Source organism: Thamnophis sirtalis, unplaced genomic scaffold (genome assembly GCF_051295495.1).
Source record: "Thamnophis sirtalis isolate CommonGarterSnake01/CBP01778 unplaced genomic scaffold, rThaSir2_p1.2 scaffold_4, whole genome shotgun sequence".
In the NCBI taxonomy this organism is placed as follows: domain Eukaryota; kingdom Metazoa; phylum Chordata; class Lepidosauria; order Squamata; family Natricidae; genus Thamnophis; species Thamnophis sirtalis.
In genome coordinates, this window is record NW_028261384.1 from 139,563,960 (window position 1) to 139,590,224 (window position 26,265).

The 26,265-nt window shown below is 44.2% G+C and overlaps 2 protein-coding genes across 2 annotated transcripts; both read right to left on the reverse strand.

Moving 5' to 3' along the window:
• Positions 1 to 1,185: 1,185 nt before the first annotated feature.
• Positions 1,186 to 4,566, reverse strand: LOC148046886 (importin-4-like; the record flags this gene model as incomplete). The annotated part of the gene is given in 2 exon segments (XM_087714252.1): positions 1,186 to 1,272; positions 4,336 to 4,566. Coding segments are annotated over 2 exon segments (156 nt in total), but the record flags the coding sequence as incomplete, so codon positions are not given.
• Positions 4,567 to 9,586: 5,020 nt separating this feature from the next.
• TM9SF1 (transmembrane 9 superfamily member 1) lies at positions 9,587 to 26,265 on the reverse strand. The gene is made up of 5 exons (XM_014073954.2): positions 26,168 to 26,265; positions 22,244 to 22,599; positions 17,786 to 18,593; positions 12,416 to 12,689; positions 9,587 to 9,999 (listed from the first exon to the last, which is right to left on the reverse strand). Exons 2-5 carry the CDS (start codon positions 22,556 to 22,558, stop codon positions 9,606 to 9,608), a joined length of 1,791 nt encoding a protein of 596 aa, XP_013929429.2. The 5' UTR covers positions 22,559 to 22,599; positions 26,168 to 26,265; the 3' UTR covers positions 9,587 to 9,605.

Sequence of the window (26,265 nt, forward strand, 5' to 3'; positions counted from 1 at the left end):
GTAGGTAGGTAGGGAGAGAGAGAGTAGTTAGGTAGATAGATAAAGGGATAGAGAGAGAGAGAGAGAGAGAGAGAGAGAGAGAGAGAGAGAGAGAGAGAGAGAGAGAGAGAAATACAGTAGGGAGGGAGGGAGAGAGTGTGTAGGTAGATAGGTAGGTAGAGGGATAGAGAGAGAGAAATAGGGAGAGATAGAGAGAAACAGAAATACAGTAGATAGGTAGGGAGAAAGAGAGAGTAGGTAGGTAGGTATGTATGTAGATAAGAGGGGGGGAGAGAGAAATACAGTAGACATAGCGAGAGAGAGAGTAGGTAGGTAGATAGATAGAGGGATAGAGAGATATAGTAGATAGGTAGGGAGAGAGAGGGGGGAGAGAGTAGGTAGGTAGGTACGCAGTAGATAGAGGGGGAGAGAGAGAAATACAGTAGATAGGGAAGAGAGAGAGAGTAGGTAGGTAGATAGAGGGAGGGAGGGAGGGAGGGAGGGAGAGAAATACAGTAGGTAGGTGGGGAGAGAGAGTAGGTAGGTACGTAGGTAGATAAAAGGAGAAAGGGAGAGGGAGGGAGGGAGAGGGAAAGGGAGAGAGGGAGAGAGAAATACAGTAGGAGGGAGGGAGGGAGAGAGAGAGAAAGAATACAGTAGATAGGGAGAGAGAGAGAGAGAGAGTAGGTAGGTATGTAGGTGTTTCCAGGTGTATTTATCCATGGGCTGGAGAAGGAAATCGCTGACAATCTGCAGCACCTAAGACTTTGTTTCTGCTGGCACAGCACTTGATCAACCTAATTCTCATCAATCAGTTAAAGAGCTTCCCAAAAGGGGGGGGGGAGGTCTTGCACTCTGCAAACCTAAAAAAAAAAAAAGGCATAAATAGCCTTGGGGGGGGGGCTTGCAGAGTGCTCCTGCGGAGGGGGAGGGGGCGAAATTGAGCAAAAAACGGCCCGTTTTTTCGCTCATTTCTGCCCCTCCCCAGCCCCCAGGAGCGCTCTGAAAGCCTCCTAAAGGCTACGCATGGCCATTTTTGCAAAAGGGGGCGAGGAAGGTTTCGGGAGGCCAAAAATGCTGTATCCGGTGTATAAGACGCACTCAAGATTTTCAGCCTCTTTTTTGAGGGGGAAAGGTGCGTCTTATACTCTGAAAAATACGGTATATTGAGACCCATCTCACCTGGCCGAGCTTGTGAGGACTTACCTGAGGATCTTGCGAATGTGTCATGACGTAGCAGAGATGGGAAAGGGCCGCTGGCTCCTTCAGGACTTCCTTCAGCTGGGCCGTCGCCTGGAAGAATAAAAGAACAGGCAGCAAAGGGTTAAACTGGCTCCCAATACAGGTAGTCCTCGACTTACAACGCTTCGTTTAGCGACCATTCGAGGGTATTGAAAAAAATGACCTTTTTTCACTCACAGCATCCCCACGATCACGTAATCAAAATTCAGAGGCTTGGCAAAGGACTCGCACTTACGACAGGGGACTGACGTAACCAAGGTAGCGCGAAAAATCGTAAACTGGGGCGAAACTCACTCAAGGACCGACTCACTTTGCAACGTAAATCCTGGGCTCGTAACTACGAGGCGGTGGACAAGCGTCTGAATTTGGAATGGAACAGGGGACAGGATAGGATAGAAAAGAGAATATAAAACAGGATAGAGAATAGAATTCATAGAGAGGGGAGGGCATGGGACGGAAGAGAATAGAATATAGATTCACGTAACCAACATGGCAAGTCGTAAAATGGGGCAAAACTCATTCATGGAACATCTCAGGATGTCACATAAATAAATCCTGTGCTCATAAATACAAGTCCATGGACCAGCGCCTGAATTTTGAATAGAATAGGAATAGGAATTAGGAGAGGAAATAATGGATTGGATTGGACTGGATTGGAAGAGAATGGAATAGAATAGAACAGAATTAATAGAGGATAGGATAGGATAGAAAATAGAATAGGAGTTAGAAATAAAAATAAAAACAGAAATAAAAATAGAAATAGAAGTAAAAATAGAAACAGAAACAGGTTTAGATTTATTGGATTTATATGCCGCCCTTCTCCCAAGGACTCAGGGTGGCGTAAACATTAAAAAAAAACATATTACAAAACTTAAAAAAAAATTAGATAGAATATCCCCCAAAAAACCCAAACCCAATTAAGATTAACAATAACATTTTTTTAAAAAAATCGATTAAAGTTAACAATAATCACTAATTTATTTTGTACAGTAAAAATAAAATAGAAATAAAAATAAATAGACATAAAAATAGAAATAAAAATAGAAATAGAAATAAAATCAGAAATAAAAACAGAAATAAAAACGGAAATAAAAAATAGAAATAGAAATAAAAATAAAAATAGCAATAAAAATAGAAATAGCAATAAAAATAAAAATAGAAATAAAAACAGAAATAAAAATAGAAATAAAAAATAGAAATAGAAATAAAAATAAAATCAGAAATAAAAATAGAAATAGAAATAAAAAAATAGAAATAGAAATAGAAATAAAAATAAAAATAGAAATAAAAATAGAAATAGCAATAAAAATAAAAATAGAAATAAAAATAGGAATAAATAGGAATAGAAATAAAAAATAGAAATAGAAATAAAAATAAAATCAGAAATAAAAATAGAAATAGAAATAAAAAAATAGAAATAGAAATAAAAATAAAAATAGAAATAAAAATAGAAATAGCAATAAAAATAAAAATAGAAATAAAAATAGGAATAAATAGGAATAGAAATAAAAAAATAGAAATAGAAATAGAAATAAAAATAGAAATAGAATGGAATAGAATTCTTTATTGGCCAATTGTGATTGGGACACACAAGGAATTTAGGTCTCAAGTGTACATAAAAATACATTCCTCAAAAATCCTAAGATACAACCCTTAGAGATACTCATAGGATACTAAACCAGCAATCAAAATCCTACTAGGAAACTAAATAAATACATAAATAAAAACAATATAAATCTTAAAGGTAAACAAGCAGCCACGGGTCGTTTTAAGCGTGCCAAAGGGGGTCCCTTTTTTCCCCTTGACCTGGCCCCTTTGGGTCACTAACTGAACCGTCAGAAGTCCAAGACCGCTTCTGGTTCCACTCCACACACACACACACACACACACACCAGCCCCCAAAGCCAGGCTCCCCCTTCCCATTGCAATGAGCAAACCCCCACCCGCATCCCACCCCATTCTCCCTATAGTCTTTCTTCCTCCCCTTCCTCTTCCTCCCCCCCACCGCCTGCCTGCAGGAAACTAACTAACTAACTAACTAACTAACTAACTAACTAACTAACTAACAACTAAATAAATAAATAAATAAATAAATAAATAAATAAATAAATAAATAAATAAAACAATATAAATTGTAAAGATAACAAGCTGCCACAGGTCATTGAAGTGCACCAAAGGGGTCCCAAGTCCCTTTTCCCCCCCTTGACCTGTTCCCTTTTGGTCACTAAGTGAACCCGTCGCAAATCGAGGACCTAACTAAAACAATATAAATTGTAAAGATAACAAGCTGTCACGGGTCATTGAAGTGCGCCAAAGGGGTCCCAAGTCCCTTTTTCCCCCCCCTTGACCTGGTCCCTTTTGGTCACTAAGTGAACCCGTCGCACGTCGAGGACCTAACTAACTAACTAAAACAATATAAATTGTAAAGATAACAAGCTGTCACGGGTCATTGAAGTGCGCCAAAGGGGTCCCAAGTCCCTTTTTTTTCCCCCTTGACCTGGTCCCTTTTGGTCACTAAGTGAACCCGTCGCACGTCGAGGACCTCACTAACTAACTAAAACAATATAAATTGTAAAGATAACAAGCTGCCACAGGTCACTGAAGTGCGCCAAAGGGGGTCCCAAGTCCCTTTGTTTCCCCCCTTGACCTGGTCCCTTTTGGTCACTAAGTGAACCTGTCGCAAGTCGAGGACCTAACTAACTAAAACAATATAAATTGTAAAGATAACAAGCTGCCACAGGTCACTGAAGTGCGCCAAAGGGGTCCCAAGTCCCTTTTTTCCCCTTTGGTCACTAAGTGAACCCGTCGCAAGTCGAGGACCTAACTAACTAACTCACTAAAACAATATAAATTGTATAGATAACAAGCTGTCACAGGTCATTGAAGTGCGCCAAAGGGGTCCCAAGTCCCTTTCCCCCCCGCTTGACCTGGTCCCTTTTGGTCACTAAGTGAACCCGTCGCAAGTCGAGGACCGCTCCTGGTTCCACTCCCACACCCACCCCACCCCATCCCAGCCCCCAAAGCCCTGCTCTCCCCTCTTCCCATTGCAATGGGCAAGCCCCATGCTTCCCAACCCCTCCGCGACCCTCTTCCTCCGCCCGCCTGCAGCTCTACCTGTTGGATGACGGCATTGTCTGGCTGTAGCAACAGCGCCAGGATCTGCTCCAGCTGCTGGGCTGCCATGGGGCTGCGAGGGAAGGGACGGGCCAGGGGCAGCGAGGGGAGGCCCGGGCGGCGGGCATGGAAAGAAGCCGAGGGCGGGGACGCCCCCCACACAGTCCCGGGAACCGCCCGGACGGAGCTCAGCCTGCGGCTGCTTTGCCCAGCCTGGCCAGCACACGTGGAGCAGACGAGGCACGGCTTCCGGGAGACGGGCAGAAGGGACGCCGGAAGCGAGCGAGCCAGCGCGTGGGGGGGTGCGCGCGCGCGCGCGCCTCTAGCGCCGATTCAGGAGCGGAGGACTTACTGCAACCATTTCCATTCACGCAGCGGGAAGGCGCTCTGCACATGTTCAGAGGCACCTGCTTTTTCCCCCCTCCCTTAGATAAGGGTATATATATGCATCTGTGCTTTTCCTCTTTTATGGGGCTGGAGGAGGAGCTCAGTCACCACCCAAGCAAGCTCCCTGGGAAGGGAGGGAGGGGGGGAATCAAGGAAAGCGCTCTGCACATGGTCAGAGGCATCTGTTTCTCCCTTAGATACAGATACATCCTTAGGTAGGGCTATCTGTCTTCTTTTATGGGGTTGGAGGACGAGCCCAATTGCTCAATTCACCTGGCTAAGCTCCTTGGGAGGCCGGCCAGGAAAAAGCACTCTGCACATGTTCAGAGGCATCTGCTTCTCCCTTAGATAGGGGAATACACCTGTGTCTTTCCTCTTTTATGGGGTTGGAGGCCCAATGAGGAATCCCTGCCAACATCCAACCCATGGGGAGGGAGGCCAGGCAGCAAAAGCACTCTGCACATGTTCAGAGGCATCTGCTTCTCTGTTGGGGAAGATAAAAGCGCCCAGCTTCGCCTTTCCTCTTAGGCTGGGTGGACGGATCAGCACCAGAAGCCCGGATAATTCTCATTTTCCTCCTGAGGCCTTATTCAAGGTCCCTTCCAGCTCTGTTATTATTCTGTTATTCAGAAGTTGTGGGAGCTTCATCCCTGGAGGCTTTCAAGAAGAGACTGGACTGCCATTTGTCAGAAATGGTGCAGGATCTCCTGCCTGGGCAGGGGGGTTGGACTAGATGACCTCTGAGGTCCCTTCCAGCTCTGTTATTATTCTGTTATTCAGAAGTTCTGGGAGCTTCATCCCTGGAGGCTTTCAAGAAGAGACTGGACTGCGATTTGTCAGAAACGGTGCAGGATCTCCTGCCTGGGCAGGGGGTTGGACTAGATGACCTCCAAGGTCCCTTCCAGCTCTGTTATTATTCAGAAGTTGTGGGAGCTTCATCCCTGGAGGCTTTCAAGAGGAGACTGGACTCCCATTTGTCAGAAACGGTGGTAGGGTCTCCTGCTTGGGCAGGGGGTTGGACTAGATGACCTCTGAGGTCCCTTCCAACTCTGTTAATCTGTAATCCTCTGGATCTTGAGCCTATATCTTCTGGGCTGTTAGCTATTCCTGCCTGGGCAGGGGGTTGGACTAGATGACCTCCAAGTTCCCTTCCAACTCTTGTTATTATTCTGTTATTCAGAAGTTGTGGGAGCTTCATCCCTGGAGGCTTTCAAGAAGAGACTGGACTGCGATTTGTCAGAAACGGTGCAGGATCTCCTGCCTGGGCAGGGGGTTGGACTAGATGACCTCCAAGGTCCCTTCCAGCTCTGTTATTCAGAAGTTGTGGAAGCTTTACCCCTGGAGGCTTTCAAGAAGAGACTGGGCTGCCATTTATCAGAAATGGTGTAGGGTCTCCTGCTTGGGCATGGAGGGGGGTTGGACTAGATGACCTCTGAGGTCCCTTCCAACTCTGTTAATCTGTAATCCTCTGGATCTTCAGCCTATCTTCTGGGGTGTTGGCTATTCCTGCCAGCTTAGTATCATCTACAAATTTGATGAGTTCTCCTTTTATTTGTATTTTATTATTTTTATTTTTATTATTTTATTATTTTTATTATTTTATTTTATTCCCTCATCTTAAGTCATTTATGAAGATATTGAAGAGTCCTGGGCCCAAGATGGAAGCTTGTGGTACTGCTTACTTCACTTCCTCCACTTACAACCAGCCACCTGTTTAGGGACCGATCCATGTTACAACGGCGTTGGGGGAAAAAGTGGCTGTTTTTCGCACTTACGACGCATGGCCATGGGATCAAAATTCAGACCCTTGGGCAACCGATTCATATTTCCGACGGTCGCAGGATTCCCTCTGGCGACCTTCTGCCAAGCCAGATTCACTCAACCAACCGCCTTACCAGCTTAACAGCCGCCGTGATTCTCTTAGTGACGGCGGCGAGAAAAGTCGTCCAATGGGCGAGGCTCACTGAATCGCCGTCTTGCTTAGCTGCAGAAATGTCGTAAGTTCGGGGACTAACTGTCTAAGCGGCGTTGGTGATTTTAAGACGTCGGATAGATTTCTAACTCCCAGCATTTTTAAGAAGCACTAAATAACAGATTTAACAACTATTGTTGGAAGGGCTGAAGACACAAATATGCCCAAAATCAGCACCGAGACCTGGGATTTTTCCATTTCCTTTTTATTAATAAAAAATTAACTTTTGAGATCTGTAAAAAGAAACGCAAAAACCGAGACGTCAACTTAAAAAATAATCCAACTTCAATCCTTGCTAATATACATAATTCCTTATATATACTTCTCCCCCCCAGCCCCTTTTAATATAATATATATTTTCTTCTCTTCCCGGTGGGGGGAAAATGGGATTGCTCTCAATCTGGTACGAAGGAGGGGAGGAAGAGGAAGGAAAACAGCTTGGCGGGACAGTGTGAAAAAATTGCTTGGAGGACAAATTAGATTCAACAACAGAAATCCACTGTTCGTTTTTTTCAAATTTGTGAATGGTAAAGATGGGTGGGACTTCAACTCCCAGAATTCCCCAGCCAGGTGGCTGGGGAATTCTGGGAGTTGAATTCCCACCCGTCTTTACTATTTACAAATTTCAAAAACGTTGCCCCCCCCCCAAATCCTTGAAGATTAACTATCTGATTTCCCCCAATCTCATCGGTGAACCTTTAAAAGTTGCATGGAATAAACGGCTTTATTGATTTATTACTTTATTTATTTAAGAGTCACCGAGGAGCCTGGTAGAAAATCATCAGAAAATCAATTTTTTGGGGGGGATGCAGCATCCACATTTCCTGGAATCGTCAAAACTCCCGTGAGAAAGCAAGAGTTTTTACATCTGTTTGTCAAAACAGTATTTAGCTGAAGGAAATCGCTCTCCGACTTCAATTCCCATCCGCCCTTAACGGTATGAAACTCGAAATATTCCGGATGAAGCCAGCTTGGGAAAGCTAACCCCTTAAGGGTTAGCAATATATAGCAATAGCAGTAGACTTATATACCGCTTCATAGGCCTTTCAGGCCTCTCTAAGCGGTTTACAGAGAGTCAGCATATTGCCCCCAACAATCTGGGTCCTCATTTTACCCACCTCGGAAGGATGGAAGGCTGAGTCAACCCTGAGCCGGTGAGATTTGAACCGCTGACCTGCTGATCTAGCAGTAGCCTGCAGTGCTGCATTTAACCACTGCGCCACCAAATTCTCCCGAATCCCGCACTTCGAACCCGTTGCTTGGCTATTAGGATCTAGTTTGACCCGTGTGAGATCAGCCTGTTGATCTTTTTCTCTCTTTTTTGGGTTTAAAATGTCCGGTCCATTTATACTTGGCTGGAAATCTCCTGCTGAAACCGAACAAATCTGAAAAAATAGGGAGGAAACAAGATTAAAATATTGTCACGTTATCTGAATGACCTGGAAGGGAGAGAGGGAATGCATTAGAAGAAAGGGAGATGTGTTGAACTGAATGTAGGTTTTTTTTTTAACCTGTTGAACTGATTATATAATCAACAGGGGAAAAATAAGGATAAACTCTCTAGAAATGCCTGTCGAACCTGTGGCAGTTTCTCTCCGTTGAACCGATAAGATTAAGAGTCAGCAGGGAGAATAATAATAAAATATTTAGATATGTGTATCGGACCAAATCATCAGATACTCAGCGGTGGGGGGGGGGATTATAAAATATTTAGGAATGGGTGCAGTTTTTATCAATTGAACTGATTAGATAACCGGTGGGTGGGGTGAAAAAAAATGTAGAAATAAGTTTTTATCAATTGAACTGATTAGATAACCGGTGGGTGGGGTGAAAAAAAATGTAGAAATAAGTGTGTGAACCAGTTGTAACTTCTATCTGTTGGACAGATGACAGTCAACGGGGGAAAAATAATAATAAAATATTTAGAAACGTGTATATTGAATGAAAGGTAGCTTCTATTGGATAATCAACAGGAGAAAAGTAATTTTTAGCAATAGCAGTAGACTTATATACCGCTTCATAGGCCTTTCAGGCCTCTCTAAGCGGTTTACAGAGTCAGCATATTGCCCCCAACAATCTGGGTCCTCATTTTACCCACCTCGGAAGGATGGAAGGCTGAGTCAACCCTGAGCCGGTGAGATTTGAACCGCTGACCTGCTGATCTAGCAGTAGCCTGCAGTGCTGCATTTAACCACTGCGCCACCTTATCTAGGAGGAGGTGTGTTGAACTCGATCTCGCTTCTATTCATCGAACTGATGAGACAGTCAGCAGGGGAATAATAAAAATAATAATAATAATAATAATATCTAGGGATATGTGTGTGAACTGGCTGTAGCTTCTATTGGATAATCAACAGGAGAAAAATAATTAAATTATCTAGGAATAGTTGTGTTGAACTCGATCTCGCTTCTATTCATCGAACTGATGAGACAGTCAGCAGGGGGGGAAATAATAATAAAAGTATTTAGGGATACATGTGTGAGCCAGTAGTAGCTTCTAATCCATTGAACTGCTGGGAAAAATGGAATATCTCAAAAGATTTCCAGTTTCTATCCGTTGCCAGGAAGGGGAAATAAAAAAATCAACAATCCCATTTGAGGCAGGAAGGCAGTTTTCAACTTTAAAAAGGGGAAAAGGTATTCGACTGGGTAAACTTGTCGGAGGAGGATCGCCGATTGGTGGCTTTTCCTGACCAGCAGGGGAGAACGTAAGGCTGCTCCTGTCCCGTTTTTTTGGGGTGGCCACTGCGCGAGGGCCACGACGGTAAGCGGGGACGCCCTCCCGAAACGTCAGCCGAGAAAGGAACCAATCGTAAACAGCCGATGTGGGGACGTTTCCCCCCCCCCGTCCCCGGCGCTCGGTGGAGATGCCAGCGGGGAAAGCGTGGGGCGGAGCCACGGAAACGGCCGCTCAGTCCATCTTCAGGTTGACGTAGATGTAACGGATGAACTTGAGGGAAGCGAAGAAGGAGATGGTGCCCAGCATGAGGAAAAAGACGAAACCCGTCAGCAGGGAGTAGCCAAAAAACTCCACCGTCTGCACCATGCCGGACATGTTGGAGCGCCGGGTGTAGTAGAAGACGGAGTAGAGGAAGATGAAGAGGCCCGTGGAGCCGGCGCTCAGGATGGAGCGCCACCACCAGCGGTAGTCCTCGCCCGAGAGCTGGAAGTAGGTGAGGGCGATGGAGATGCAGGCCCCGACGCTCAGCAGGATGGCGAAGACGAAGAAGAGGATGCCGTAAAGGGTGTACAGCTCGCGGCCCCAGACGGTGGCGAAGATGTAGTAGAGCTCCACCGAAATGGCGCTGCGGGAGGAAAAGACGGGAGGCAGTGAAAGATCGGCTTAGCGCCGAGGAAGGCATCCTTCCGCAGGCCCAAAATGGCGTCGGTTAAATTGGACAACAGGAAAGGGGTGGGAACTTCAACTCCCAGAATTCCTCAGCCAAGGTTCAGGATCCGCCATGGAATCCCCAGCTTCATAATCCGGTTGTGACGGTCTTCTTTTCTTCTTTCTGTCCTTCCTCTCCTTCCCTCCCTCCCTCTCTTTTCCTTTCCTACTCCATTTTCCCTTCCTTTCTCTATCCGTTCGTCCTCTCGTCTGCCTTTCCTTTCTCTCCCTTCCTTTTTCCTCCCTCGCTCCCTCTTTGCTTTCTTTTCCTTTCCTTCTCCCTCCCGTTTCCTTCCTCCCTTCCCCTTCTTTCTCTATATTTCCTTCCTTCCTCTCCTTCCTTTCTCCCCTCTTCCTTCTTTTCTTCCTTCCTTCCCCTTTCTCTAGCCTTTCTCCCTCCCTCTTTGCTTTCCTTCTCCCCCTCTCTTCCTTTCTTCCCCTTCTTTTATCCTTCCTTCCTCTCTCCTTCCTTTCCTTTCTCCCCTTCTAGTCCTTCCTTCCTCTTTTCTTCCCTCCCTCTTTCCTTTTCTTCTCTCTTCTTCCATTTTTCCTCCCTCCCGCCCCCTTTCCTTTGCTTTCCTTCTCCCTCTTCTTTCCTTCTCCTGTCCTTCTCCTTCTTTCTTTATCCTTCCTTCCTCTCTCCTTCCTTTCCTTTTCCACCCTTCTAGTCCTTCCTTCCCTTCCCTCCCTCTTTCCTTTCCTTCTATCTCTCTTCTTCCTACATTTTATTCCTTCCTTCCCCTTCTTTCTCTATCTTTCCTTCCTTCCTCTCCTTCCTTTCTCTCCTCTTCCTTCTTTTCTTTCTTCCTTCCCCTTTCTCTATCCTTTCTCCCTCCCTCTTTGCTTTCCTTCTCCCCCTCTCTTCTTCCTTTCTTCCCCTTTCTTTATCCTTCCTTCCTCTCTCCTTCCTTTCCTTTCTCCCCTTCTAGTCTTTCCTTCCTCTTTTCTTCCCTCCCTCTTTCCTTTTCTTTCTCTTCTTCCATTTTCCTCCCTCCCTCCCCCTTTCCTTTGCTTTCCTTCTTCCTCTCTCTTCTTCCTTCTCTCGTCCTTCCCCTTTCTTTATCCTTCCTTCCTCTCCTTTCCTTTTTCCCCTTCTAGTCTTTCCTTCTTCCCTCCCTCTTTCCTATCTCTCTTCTTCTTCATTTTATTCCTTCCTTCCCCTTCTTTCTCTATTTCCTCTCCTTCCTTTCTCCTCTCTTCCTTTTCTTCATTCCTTTCCCTTTCTCTATCCTTTCTCCCTCCCTCTTTGCTTTCCTTCTCCCTCTCTCCTCTTCCTTCTCCCGTCCTTCCCCTTCTTTCTTTATCCTTCCTTCCTCTCTCCTTCCTTTCCTTTCCCCCCTTCTAGTCCTGCCTTCCCTTCCCTCCCTCTTTCCTTTCCTTCTATCTCTCTTCTTCCTTCATTTTATTCCTTCCTTCCCCTTCCTTCTCTATATTTCCTTCCTTCCTCTCCTTCCTTTCTCCCCTCTTCCTTCTTTTCTTCCTTCCTTCCCCTTTCTCTATCCTTTCTCCCTCCCTCTTTGCTTTCCTTCTCACTCTCTCCTCTTCCTTCTCCTGTCCTTCCCCTTCTTTCTTTATCCTTCCTTCTTCTCTCCTTCCTTCCTTTTTCCCCCCTTCTAGTCCTGCCTTCCCTTCCCTCCCTCTTTCCTTTCCTTCTATCTCTCTTCTTCCTTCATTTTATTCCTTCCCTCCCCGTCTGTCTTTCTTTATCCTTCCCTCTTTTGAATGTACGTCTGGCCAGGGAATTCTGGGAGTTGCAATCCACACACCTCTTCAATCTCTCCAAGGCTGAGAAACACAGCTCTAAAATGAGGAAGGGGTGACTTCTCTACGCACATATTAACAAGAAATAGCAACAGATTGGGGGGGGACGACGAATCGAACCCCGCTTTGCTCCATCCTCGGGACCCAGGGAGGGACGGAGGGAAGTTAAATCATAGGAGCAAAGCAATATAGGTAGTCCTCAACTTACAGCTTACATTTAGCGACCAAAGTTACAATGGCATTGAAAGAAACGATTTGCAGTGACCAATCTTTGGCCCTCGGCAAGCGGTGGGCACATTTTTATTTATTAAATTATTATTTATTAAATTTATAGGCCGCCCAATCCCGCAGGACTCTTACGACGGCTGCAGTGTCCAGGGATCACATGATCCCCATTTGCGACTCACGGCTGTGATTCGCTTAACGACCGTGGCCTGAAAAGCCGTTAAAAAAAACCCAGCAGAGCTCCCTTAACAATCCCCTTCCGTTTAGCGACAAGAGGCTCTGTTCCCAATGGGGTCGTTGAGCCGAGGACCGCCAGTTCCCTGTTCTCCCCTCGGCTGCTGCCTCACCTGAAGGGGAGAAACCCCCCGATGGTCATATGCACCACGGTGGACTTGTACCAGGGCTGGGGAGGGATTTCCCGGGCAATGTTCTTGGTCCGGCAGGGGGCGTCGAAGGGCGTGGCCCGGTTCTTGCCGAAGATGCCGCCGATAACCGTCAGCGGGAAGCCCACCAGGAGCCAAACGGTCAGCAGCAGGAAGATGGTGGTGACTGGCAGGGCCTGGGTGGAGCCGTTGGCCCAATGCACCGAGTTCACCACGCTCCAGGTCAGGAAGAAAGGAGCTGAGCAGGGAGGGAAAAGGAGAGAGAGAGAGAGAGAGAAGAAAAAACACTGCGGTTATTTTCTTTTCTTTTAATTCTATTCCGTTCTCTGTTCTGTTCCTATATTCTATTTCTATTCTCCTCCTCTATTGTATTCTTATTTTCTCTTCAATTCTCTATTCTCTTCTAGTGTATGCATGTGCAACAAGGATCAGCCGGTTTCCGGGGCTCTGGCATGCGCAAGGATCAGCTGGCCGATGTGCAGGTGCATACTGGAAACCAGAAGAGAAGCTGGCAATGGCGCGCACGGCCATAGAGAGGGCTCTGTGTGCTACCTCTGGCACGGGTGCCACAGTTCACCATTACAGCTCTATTCCCTTCTCTTCTCTCTTCTCTATTTTATTCCCATTTTCCATATTCTATTCTATTCCAATTCTATATTTTATTATTCATTCTGTTCTATTCTATTTTCTCTTCTCTATTCTCTTCCCATTTTCCATATTCTATTCTATTCCAATTCTTTATTTTATTATTCATTCTATTCTATTCCAATTCTATATTTTATTATTCTTTCTGTTCTATTCTATTTTCTCTTCTCTTTTATTTTCCCTTCTCTTCTATTTTCTCTTCTCTATTCTAGTCCCATTTTCCATTTTTCTATTCTATTCTATTCTAATCTATATTTTATTATTCACTCTATTCTAATTCTATATTATTATTCATTCTACTCTGTTCTATTCTATTTTCTCATCTCTTCTATTTTCTCTTCTCTATTCCTTCCCATTTTCCATTTTTCTATTCTATTCTATATTATTCATTCTATTCTATATTCTATTCCAATATCTTATTATTCATTCTATTCTATTTTTATATTTTATTATTCATTCTATATTCTAGTCTACATTTTATTATTCATTCTATTCTATTTTAATTCTATATTTTATTATTCATTCTATTCTAATATTTTATTATTCATTCTACTCTATTCTATTCTACTCTATTCTATTCTGTTCCAATATTTTATTATTCATTCTATTCTATTCTAATTCTATATTTTATTATTCATTCTGTTCTATTCTATTTTCTCTTCTTTTCTCTATTCTATTCCCATTTTCCATATTCTATTCTATTCCAATTCTTTATTTTATTATTCATTCTGTTCTATTCTATTTTCTCTTCTCTTTTATTTTCTCTTCTCTTCTATTTTCTCTTCTCTATTCCCATTTTCCATTTTTCTATTCTATTCTAATCTATATTTTATTATTCACTCTATTCTAATTCTATATTTTATTATTCATTCTGCTCTGTTCTATTCTATTCTATTTTCTCATCTCTTCTATTTTCTCTATTCCTTCCCATTTTCCATTTTCCTATTCTATTCTATATTATTCATTCTATTCTACTCTATTCTATTCCAATATTTTATTATTCATTCTATTCTATTTTATTATTCATTCTATATTCTAGTCTACATTTTATTATTCATTCTATTCTAATATTTTATTATTCATTCTACTCTATTCTATTCTACTCTATTCTGTTCCAATATTTTATTATTCGTTATATTCTAATTCTATATTTTATTATTCATTCTACTCTATTCTACTCTATTCTATTCCAATATTTTATTATTCATTCTATTCTATTTCTATATTTTACTATTCATTCTATCTATTCTATTCTAATATTTTATTATTCATTCTATTCTAATTCTATATTTTATTATTCATTCTATTCTACTCTATTCTATTCCAACATTTTATTATTCATTCTAATCTATTCCATTCCAATTCTATATTTTATTATTCATTCTGTTCTTTTCCATTCTATTTTCTCTTCTCTTTTATTTTCTCTTCTCTTCTATTTTCTCTTCTCTTCTTTTTTCTCCTCTACTCTATTCCCATTTTCCATTTCATTCCATTCTATTTCATTCTGTTCTGTTCCAATTCTATGTTTTATTATTCATTCTATTCTATTCCCTAGTCTATGTTCTCCTCTATTCTATTCTATTCTATTCTATTCTATTCTATTCTTCTCTTCCAACGTAACCCTCAGGGACAAGCATGCAGCCTACATAGTGACTGTTCGAAGTTACAACGGCACTGAAAAAAAAGGATTTCTGACCAATTGTTCACACTTATGCCCTTTGGCAACTGACTCACATTTTTGACGGTTGCAGTGTCCCGGGTCGTACCATCCCTTTTGGGACCTTCTGACATGCAAAGTCAGCGAAGAAACCAGATTTACTTAACAACCATGTTCTTAACTTGAAACGCTGCAACGATTCACTTAAGAAATGTAGCAAATAAACTACTGAACCGATAGGAAAGAGAATAGAACAATGGCCCTTTCAGGTCTTACGGACTTCAACTCCCAGAATTCCTTAGCCAGCATGGGGAACTAGGTCCTTTTTATGATTGGTGGACTTCAACTCCCAGAATTCCTGAGCCAGCATGGGGAACTAGGGCCTTTTTATGACTGGTGGACTTCAACTCCCAGAATCCCTGAGCCAGCATGGGGAACTAGGGCCTTTTTATGCCTGGTGGACTTCAACTCCCAGAATCCCTGAGCCAACATGGGGAACAAGGGCCTTTTTATGACTGGTGGACTTCAACTCCAGAATCCCTGAGCCAACATGGGGAACTAGGGCCTTTTTATGACTGGTGGACTTCAACTCCCAGAATTCCTGAGCCAGCATGGGGAACTAGGTCCTTTTTATGATTGGTGGACTTCAACTCCCAGAATTCCTGAGCCAGCATGGGGAACTAGGGCCTTTTTATGACTGGTGGACTTCAACTCCCAGAATCCCTGAGCCAACATGGGGAACTAGGGCCTTTTTATGACTGGTGGACTTCAACTCCCAGAATCCCTGAGCCAACATGGGGAACAAGGGCCTTTTTATGACTGGTGGACTTCAACTCCCAGAATCCCTGAGCCAACATGGGGAACTATGGTCTTTTTATGACTGGTGGACTTCAACTCCCAGAATTCCTGAGCCAGCATGGGGAACTAGGTCCTTTTTATGATTGGTGGACTTCAACTCCCAGAATTCCTGAGCCAGCATGGGGAACTAGGGCCTTTTTATGACTGGTGGACTTCAACTCCCAGAATCCCTGAGCCAACATGGGGAACTAGGGCCTTTTTATGACTGGTGGACTTCAACTCCCAGAATCCCTGAGCCAACATGGGGAACAAGGGCCTTTTTATGACTGGTGGACTTCAACTCCCAGAATCCCTGAGCCAACATGGGGAACTAGGGCCTTTTTATGACTGGTGGACTTCAACTCCCAGAATTCCTGAGCCAGCATGGGGAAGTAGGGCCTTTTTATGACTGGTGGACTTCAACTCCCAGAATCCCTGAGCCAGCATGGGGAACTAGGGCCTTTTTATGACTGGTGGACTTCAACTCCCAGAATCCCTGAGCCAACATGGGGAACAAGGGCCTTTTTATGACTGGTGGACTTCAACTCCCAGAATCCCTGAGCCAACATGGGGAACTAGGGCCTTTTTATGACTGGTGGACTTCAACTCCCAGAATTCCTGAGCCAGCATGGGGAACTAGGTCCTTTTTATGATTGGTGGACTTCAACTCCCAGAATTCCTGAGCCAGCATGGGGAACTAGGGCCTTTTTATGACTGGTGGACTTCAACTCCCAGAATCCCTGAGCCAACATGGGGAACTAGGGCCTTTTTATGACTGGTGGACTTCAACTCCCAGAATCCCTGAGCCAACATGGGGAACAAGGGCCTTTTTATGACTGGTGGACTTCAACTCCCAGAATCCCTGAGCCAACATGGGGAACTATGGTCTTTTTATGATTGGTGGACTTCAACTCCCAGAATCCCTGAGCCAACATGGGGAACTATGGTCTTTTTATGATTGGTGGACTTCAACTCCCAGAATTCCTGAGCCAACATGGGGAACTATGGTCTTTTTATGAATGGTGGACTTCAACTCCCAGAATTCCTGAGCCAACATGGGGAACTATGGTCTTTTTATGAGTGGTGGACTTCAACTCCCAGAATTCCTGAGCCAACATGGGGAACAAGGGCCTTTTTATGACTGGTGGACTTCAACTCCCAGAATCCCTGAGCCAACATGGGGAACAAGGGCCTTTTTATGACTGGTGGACTTCAACTCCCAGAATCCCTGAGCCAACATGGGGAACTAGGGCCTTTTTATGACTGGTGGACTTCAACTCCCAGAATTCCTGAGCCAACATGGGGAACTATGGTCTTTTTATGATTGGTGGACTTCAACTCCCAGAATTCCTGAGCCAACATGGGGAACTATGGTCTTTTTATGATTGGTGGACTTCAACTCCCAGAATCCCTGAGCCAACATGGGGAACTAGGGCCTTTTTATGATTGGTGGACTTCAACTCCCAGAATTCCTGAGCCAACATGGGGAACTAGGGCCTTTTTATGACTGGTGGACTTCAACTCCCAGAATTCCTGAGCCAACATGGGGAACTATGGTCTTTTTATGATTGGTGGACTTCAACTCCCAGAATTCCTGAGCCAACATGGGGAACTATGGTCTTTTTATGATTGGTGGACGTCAACTCCCAGAATTCCTGAGCCAACATGGGGAACTAGGGTCTTTTTATGAGTGGTGGACTTCAACTCCCAGAATTCCTGAGCCAACATGGGGAACTAGGGCCTTTTTATGACTGGTGGACTTCAACTCCCAGAATCCCTGAGCCAACATGGGGAACAAGGGCCTTTTTATGACTGGTGGACTTCAACTCCCAGAATCCCTGAGCCAACATGGGGAACTAGGGCCTTTTTATGACTGGTGGACTTCAACTCCCAGAATTCCTGAGCCAACATGGGGAACTAGGGCCTTTTTATGACTGGTGGACTTCAACTGAGCCATACTGGCTGAGGAATTCTGGGAGTTGAAGTCCACCAGTCATAAAGGGGCCATCATTCCTCACTTCTACCCTAGGAAAAAAAATCCTCCAAATCAAACGAGCCATAAAGACTACGGAAGAAGGGCTAGAGTGTCCCTATCTTTGGCTAAAGGGAAAAAAAGGCCAATCTGTGGATCTCCATCCAGAAGGAACTGTTGGAGGACCGCCATCGAGCGCCAGAGGAGATGGGTGGAACCTCACCGGAGAAAAGGCTGGTGGTCAGCACTATATTCCAGACCCATCGCTCGCCACCGATCTGGCGGTAAAAGCTGCTGGAGACATAACCGGAGATGCAACAAGTCAGGGCGTAGAGGAGGATGGCGGCCGAGTTGATGGCCCCGTGCCGGTGGACGTTGAACATGCCTAACAGGGCCATCACGATGATACCGGTGCCCAAGGCCAGGAACTGGCTGCCCACGCCCAGCACGGCACACAGGAGGCTGCGGTAGGGTGGAAACCGGAAGACGTCCGTGTGGATGATCTTCCACCCATTGTCTCCTTGGTCAAAATCGTCCCCGGAGGACGACGAAGAGGCCTCCTCATCCAGGTTGTAGCGGGCCAGGTCGTTCTTTAGGACGCGCATGAGGATGACGACCACAAAGCCCACCAGGAGGAAGACCAGCACCATGGAGTTGATGATGGAGAGCCAGTGGATCTCCAAGGTGTGAGGGAAGAAGCCGTCGTCCCCGCCGTGGCTTCCCCGGCGTTCCCCCTGGCGCTCGGCGTTGGTCTCCGACCAATGGACGCTGTAGGTGTAAGCCACGGGCAGCACGCCCTGGATGTCGTCCAAGCTGGTGGGCTTCACGTTGCGGACGCTGACGTTGGCGTAGACGATGCGGTCGCCGTTCCACTCCAGGTAGAAGTCGAGGTGGGTCCAGAGCTTGATCTTGTGGGTGTGGGGCAGGAAGCTGCTCTCCTCCATGTAGCCCACGAAGCCGCGGAGCGGCAGGTCGTCCACCACGAACTCGAAGTAGTAGAGCTCCTCGATGGCTTGGCGGAGGCGCTCGACCTGCCGCGGGAAGGAAGGAAGAGTCAGCCCACCACGGAAAACAAGGATGGGAGAGACCCAGCGGACTCCGGACGTCGAAGCCGCCGACTCTCTTCATTCCAAAGTATAGCGATTCGTGAGGGAGAAATCCAGAAAATGGATCGAGTCGAGGGGTGTCAAACTCGATTTCATTGAGGGCCGCATCAGGGTTGTGTTTGACCTCGTGGGGGACGGGGTGGGTGTGGCCAGCTCAACGTCACTCATGTCGGGGCATCTGTGGCGGCCAAGTGCTAAGGCAGGACGTCCCTCAGTCCCTCCCTCTAATTATAATCTTCCTTCCTCTCAGTCCTTCCTTCCTTCCTCCCTTCCTCTCAGTCATTCCTTCCTGCCTTTACTTCCTCCCTCCCTCCCTTTACTTCCTCCCTCCCTTCCTTCCTCTGCCCTTCCTTCCTCCCTTTCCTTCCTCCCTCCCTCCTCAGTCCTCCCTCCCTTTCCTTCTTTCCTCTCAGTCCTTCCTTCCGCCCTCCCTCCCTCTCAGTCATTCCTTCCTGCCTTTACTTCCTCCCTCCCTCCCTTTACTTCCTCCCTCCCTTCCTTCCTCATTCCTTCCTTCCTCCCTTTCCTTCCTCCCTCCCTCCTCAGTCCTCCCTCCCCCCTTTCCTTCTTTCCTCTCAGTCCTTCCTTCCACCCTCCCTCCCTCTCAGTCCTTCCTTCCTGCCTTTACTTCCTCCCTCCCTCCCTTTACTTCCTCCCTCCCTTCCTCTCAATCCTTCCTTCCTCCCTTTCCTTCCTCCCTCCCTCCTCAGTCCTCCCTCCCCCCTTTCCTTCTTTCCTCTCAGTCCTTCCTTCCGCCCTCCCTCCCTCTCAGTCCTTCCTTTCCTTCCTTCCTCTCAGTCCTTCCTTCCTCCCTTTACTTCCTTCCTCCCTCTCAGTCCTTCCTTCCTTCCTTCCTCTTAGTCCTTCCTTCCTCAGTCCCCTCCTCCTCTCAGTCCTTCCTTCCTCCCTTTACTTCCTCCCTCCCTTCCTTCCTCAGTCCTTCCTTCCTCCCTCCATCCTCAGTCATCCCTCCCTCCCTTTCCTTCTTTCCTCAGTCCTTCCTTCCGCCCTCCCTCCCTCTCAGTCCTTCCTTTCTTTCCTTCCTCTCAGTCCTTCCTTCCTCCCTTTACTTCCTCCCTCCCTCTCAGTCCTTCCTTCCTTCCTCTCAGTCCTTCCTTCCTCCCTCCCTCCTCAGTCCTCCCTCCCTCCCTTTCCTTCTTTCCTCTCAGTCCTTCCTTCCGCCCTCCCTCCCTCTCAGTCCTTCCTTTCCTTCCTTCCCCTCAGTCCGTCCTTCCTCCCTTTACTTCCTCCCTCCCTCTCAGTCCTTCCTTCCTTCCTTCCTCTCAGTCCTTCCTTCCTCCCTCCCTCCTCAGTCATCCCTCCCTCCCTTTCCTTCTTTCCTCTCAGTCCTTCCTTCCGCCCTCCCTCCCTCTCAGTCCTTCCTTTCCTTTCTTCCCCTCAGTCCTTCCTTCCTCCCTTTCCTTCCTCCCTCCCTCTCAGTCCTTCCTTCCTTCCTTCCTCTCAGTCCTTCCTTCCTCCCTCCATCCTCAGTCATCCCTCCCTCCCTTTCCTTCTTTCCTCTCAGTCCTTCCGCCCTCCCTCCCTCTCAGTCCTTCCTTTCCTTCCTTCCCCTCAGTCCTTCCTTCCTCCCTTTCCTTCCTCCCTCCCTCTCAGTCCTTCCTTCCTTCCTTCCTCTCAGTCCTTCCTTCCTCCCTCCATCCTCAGTCATCCCTCCCTCCCTTTCCTTCTTTCCTCTCAGTCCTTCCTTCCGCCCTCCCTCCCTCTCAGTCCTTCCTTTCCTTCCTTCCCCTCAGTCCGTCCTTCCTCCCTTTACTTCCTCCCTCCCTCTCAGTCCTTCCTTCCTTCCTTCCTCTCAGTCCTTCCTTCCTCCCTCCATCCTCAGTCATCCCTCCCTCCCTTTCCTTCTTTCCTCTCAGTCCTTCCTTCCGCCCTCCCTCCCTCTCAGTCCTTCCTTTCCTTCCTTCCTCTCAGTCCGTCCTTCCTCCCTTTACTTCCTCCCTCCCTCTCAGTCCTTCCTTCCTTCCTTCCTCTCAGTCCTTCCTTCCTCCCTCCATCCTCAGTCCTTCTTTCCTCCCTCCCTTTCCTTCCTTCCTCTGTCCTTCCTCCCTCTCAATCTTTCCTTTCCTTCCTTCCTCTCAGTCCTTCCTTCCTCCCTTTACTTTCTCCCTCCCTCCCTCAGTCCTTCCTTCCTTCCTCTTTCTTTCTTTCTTTCTTTTTCTTTCTTTCCTTCCTTCTTCTTTTTCCTTCCCTCTTCATTCTCCTTTCTTCGTCCTTCCCCTCTTTCCTTCTTTTTCCTTCCTCACCATCTCCTGGCCCAAGTTAGAATATAGAATAGAATAAAATTAGAATGGAATAAATTAAATAGAATTAGAATGAGAATAGAACAGTATAGAATAAGAATGAGAATTAAATAGAATAGAATGAGAATAGAATTAAACATAGAATTAGAATGAGAATATAGAATAGAATAAAATTAGAATGGAATAAATTAAATAGAATTAGAATGAGAATAGAACAGAATAGAATAAGAATGAGAATTAAATAGAATAGAATGAGAATAGAATAAAATGTAATAGTAACCAAGTTAGCTTTCATACCTGAGGAGGGACTAGAACTCACCGTCTCCTGATGATTGGCCCCAAATCACCCAGCCAGTTTTGAATGTCTAGAACTAGAACTCAGCGTCGCCTGGTTTGTTGTGTGGTGCCTTAACTACTAGGCCAAACTAGCTCTAATGTGTCTTATATTCTGTTAAATTTATATAGGAAATCCTTGAGTTCCGACTATATTGAAATGCCATGGAATTTCCCACGCTGGGTTACAATTTGAGGCACCGTGAGCTGACCCGATTTGACAAGTTTTTTCCCCCCTTGTGGTCGTTAAATAAAGCAAATCATTCAACGAAATTAATGTATTATTTTTTGCCCGAAGCCCAGGAGGCGAAAAATGTCATAAATGTACATGCGTGTTTGTCTGTCTGTCTGTTTACAGCGCTCAGAAATCTGGAACCGGGTCATAAGCAACTTTTTTTGGGGGGTGGGGGTGCGTCGTAACTTCGAGCGGTCACTAAGGGAGTCGGTTGTAAAGCGAGGATCAGCTGCACTGCCCACTCCTTTCGTATGAACTTTAAAAAGCAATTTTCTCCCTTCTTTCCTCTCCTTAACCAAAGAATCCAAACAGAATTAAGTCGGCAAGCAATTCAGCCAGGCCTCGACTTACAACATTCGTTCAGTGACCGTTCCAAGTCGTCGACAAAAGTGACTTATGACTAAATGTTTTCGCATTTACGACCATTGCAGCATCCCCACCCACCCGCCCCGGTCAAAATTCAGACGCTTGGCAATGGGTTCCTCTTTATGACGGTTCTGGGATCCCCCCATTTTGTGACCAAAGTCGACGGGGAAAAGGAAGATTCGCTCCACACACCGTGTTCCTCACTTCACAACGGCGGCGATTCGCTTAACAACAGTGGCCAGGAAAGTCGCCAAGCAAGGCAGGCCTCGCTGAACGACCGCCTTCCTTAGCTACGGAAAGGCGGGCTCGACAGTGGTCGTACGTCGAGGACTTCCTGGGGGCAGGGATCTATTGCCTGGGACCGAGCGAATGGATTTTACCTCCTCCGGGGAAAGCTTCTTCTGACAAAGGATCTTCTTGTCCACGTTCTGCCGGAAGTGGATCTCGTACATGGATTCGGCCATGCGGTCCCCGTCAAGGACTTCCCCCAGGGTGAGGCTCTTGTGGCGGATGGGGGTTGGCGAGCAGACCGGGAGCTGGTAGTAATGGTAGGTCTCCTGGGGGTTGTGGTAAGGTCCCACTTTGTTGACGTAGAGCATGACTTTCGATCCCGGCTGGTAGTGCGTCTCGGAGGCCGTGGCGGCGAGAAAACGGAGGAAGGAGATGAGGAGGGCAAGAAAGGGGTAGGGAGCCATGCTGGGGAGGAGTCGGGATAAAGAGGGTAAGGGAGCAAGAGCTGGGTTGGGGGAAGGACAAACAAAGAGAGGATGGTCATTGGAGCAGTGTCTCTCAAGCTGGGGCACTTTAAGAGGGGTGGAAGTCCCTCCCCCCTCCTGTTAAAGTCAACCAGAATAGAGCTGGAAGGGACCTTTGAGGTCTTCTAGTCCAACCCCCTGCTCGGAACAACCAAGATCCTGGGCAGAATCCCCAAAACTCCCTGGTAGAGGATCCAAAATTGAGGAACATCCAGGCCGCCCACAAGGGTGATAGATAGATAGATAGATAGATAGATAGATAGATAGATAGATAGATAGATAGATAGATAGATAGATAGATAGATAGATAGATAGATAGATAGATAGATAGATAGATAGACAGACAGACAGACAGACAGACAAATAAATAAATGATATAGATGGATGGATGGATGGATGGATGGATGGATGGATGGATGGATGGATGGATGGATGGACGGACAGATAGATAGATTAGATAGATTAGATAGATAGATATAGATAGATAGATATAGATATAGATATAGATATAGATATAGAGATAGATAGATAGATAGATAGATAGATAGATAGATAGATAGACAGACAGACAGACAGATAGATATAGATAGATGAGAGAGAGGGAGAGGGAGGGAGAGAGGGAGAGACAGACAGACAGACAGATAGACAGACAGACAGACAATGATAGATAGATGATAGATAGATGATAGATAGATAGATAGATAGATATAGATAGATAGATGATAGATAGATAGATGATAGATAGATAGATATATAGATGTTAGATAGATAGATAGATAGATAGATAGATAGATAGATAGATAGATAGATAGATAGATAGATGATAGATAGATGATAGATAGATATAGATAGATAGATAGATATAGAGATAGATAGATAGATAGATAGATAGATAGATAGATAGATAGATAGATGTTAGATAGATAGATAGATAGATAGATAGATGATAGATAGATAGATGATAGATAGATGATAGATGATAGATAGATAGATAGATAGATAGATAGATAGATAGATAGATAGATAGATAGATAGATAGATAGATAGATAGATAATCGATCCCCCCTCCTGCCCAAATGGACTTGAACCTTAAGCTGCCACCATACGGTCGGTTGTTTGGTTTCCTGCTTCGCACATTAGACCAAACCAGGCCAGTTTCTCTTTGTCCAGTCCAAAGATGGCGGAGCCCCATGAGGGTTTAGCAGCACAGGTGTGAACCCAGGGCTGAGAACATCCTTTGAGGACGGTGGTGGTGGTGAGAGACGGTCTCCAGAGGGCAGCTACTGATCCATTCCCGATTGTGTGCATTTTGGTCATCAATCTTGGCTTGAGCGACACACCACTTCCTTAAGTCAGTCCAACACTGGACGTTTTGAAGAAGATGTTGGGTAACCATTTGTCTGAAGTTTTGTAGGGTTTCCTCCCTAAAGCAGGGGGTTGGACTAGAAGACCTCCAAGGTCCCTTCCAACTCTATTCTATTCTTCTATTCTATATTATTATTCTATTGTTATTATTATTATTCTACTATTCTTCTGTTCTATATTATTCTATATATTATTATTATTACAATATTATTATTCTACTATTCTTCTATTCTATATTAGTCTATATTATTATTCTTATAATATTATTCTTCAATTCTATATTAGTCTATATAATATTCTATTACAATATTATTATTCTACTATTCTATATTAGTCTATATTATTAGTCTAATATTATTATTCTACTATTCTTCTATTCTATATTAGTCTATATTATTATTCTATTATAATATTATTCTTCTATTCTATATTAGTCTATATAATATTCTATTACAAGAGCCGAGGTGGCGCAGTGGTTAAATGCAGCACTGCAGGCTACTTCAGCTGACTGCAGTTCTGCAGTTCGGCTGTTCAAATCTCACCGGCTCAGGGTTGACTCAGCCTTCCATCCTTCCAAGGTGGGTAAAATGAGGACCCGGATTGTTGTTGGGGGCAATATGCTGACTCTGTAAACCGCTTAGAGAGGGCTGAAAGCCCTATGAAGCGGTATATAAGTCTAACTGCTATTGCTATTGCTATTATTCTACTATTCTATATTAGTCTATATTATTAGTCTAATATTATTATTCTACTACTCTTCTATTCTATATTAGTCTATATATTATTATTCTACTACAATATTATTATTCTACTATTCTTCTATTCTATATTAGTCTATATATTATTATTCTACTACAATATTATTATTCTACTATTCTTCTATTCTATATTAGTGTATTATAATATTATCCTATATTATTATCCTATTATATTCCTCTATTTTATATTATTCTCTATTAGTTTATTATAATATTATTCTCTATTAGTCTATTATAATATTCTATATTATTATTCTATTGTTCCATTCTCTTATTGTTCTATTATAATATTATTCTATTCTATGTTATTCTATATTAGTCTATTATAATGATTCTACATTAGTCTATTACAATATTCTATTATTATTCTATCATAATATTAGTCTATTCTATATTAGTCTATTATAATATTCCATATTATTATTCTATCATATTATTCTACTATTATTCTATTCTATATTATTCTATTATAATATTATTCTATTCTATGTTATTCTATATTAGTCTATTATAATGATTCTACATTAGTCTGTTACAATATTCTATTATTATTCTATCATAATATTATTCTATTCTATATTAGTCTATTATAATATTCTATATTATTATTCCAGCATATTATTCTACTATTATTCTATTCTATATTATTCTATTCTACTATTACTCTATTATAATATTATTCTATCATAATAATATTCTACTATTATTCTATCATATTATTCTATTATAATATTATTCTATTCTACTATTACTCTATTATAATATTATTCTATCATAATAATATTCTACTATTATTCTATCATATTATTCTATTATAATATTATTCTATTCTACTATTACTCTATTATAATATTATTCTATCATAATAATATTCTACTATTATTCTATCATAATATTATTCTATTATAATATTATTCTATTCTACTATTACTCTATTATAATATTATTCTATCATAATAATATTCTACTATTATTCTATCATATTATTCTATTATAATATTATTCTATTCTACTATTACTCTATTATAATATTATTCTATCATAATAATATTCTACTATTATTCTATCATAATATTATCCTATTATAATATTATTCTATTATTATTCTATTTTTCTACTCTATTCCTCCAGTTTGGGGGCTTTTCTTTGGCCCTGGGGGTGGGTGGGCTGTGAATGAACCAGCTTCTGCCCTAACATGCCTGTTTTCCCCCCCCCCGCAATTAAAAAAAAACCCTGGTAGGAGAGCATGAGCTTCACCCCCCTCCCCTTTTGATCTGCCACAACCACCCCCCCTGCAAGGTAGGCCAGGCTATAGGCTGCCAGCTCTTCCTTCCTTTTCCCCAGGCTGGGCAGGTTTATTTGGGGGGGGTGGTGTTTCTATGCACCAAGCCCCTTCCCCACAAAAGGACCCCCCCTCCCCACTCACCTCTAGGGCCGCCTGAGGTCCCTGCAGCCTCTTTCGCCCCTTAAGGAAAGAAAGGCGAAAGTTCACAAGTGCAGTCATCCAAAGCAGCGGTGGGGAAG

What these genes read in the sequence shown, in the direction of transcription:
- TM9SF1 (XM_014073954.2), bottom strand. Translation starts at nt 22,558, where the DNA reads ATGGCTCCCTACCCCTTTCTTGCCCTCCTCATCTCCTTCCTCCGTTTT. An exon ending in GACCACCAGCCTTTTCTCCG is followed by an intron (nt 12,690 to 17,785) that starts GTGAGGTTCCAC and finishes CTCCCTGCTCAG; the next exon opens with CTCCTTTCTTCCTGACCTGG. An exon ending in GGGGGGTTTCTCCCCTTCAG is followed by an intron (nt 10,000 to 12,415) that starts GTGAGGCAGCAG and finishes TTCCTCCCGCAG; the next exon opens with CGCCATTTCGGTGGAGCTCT.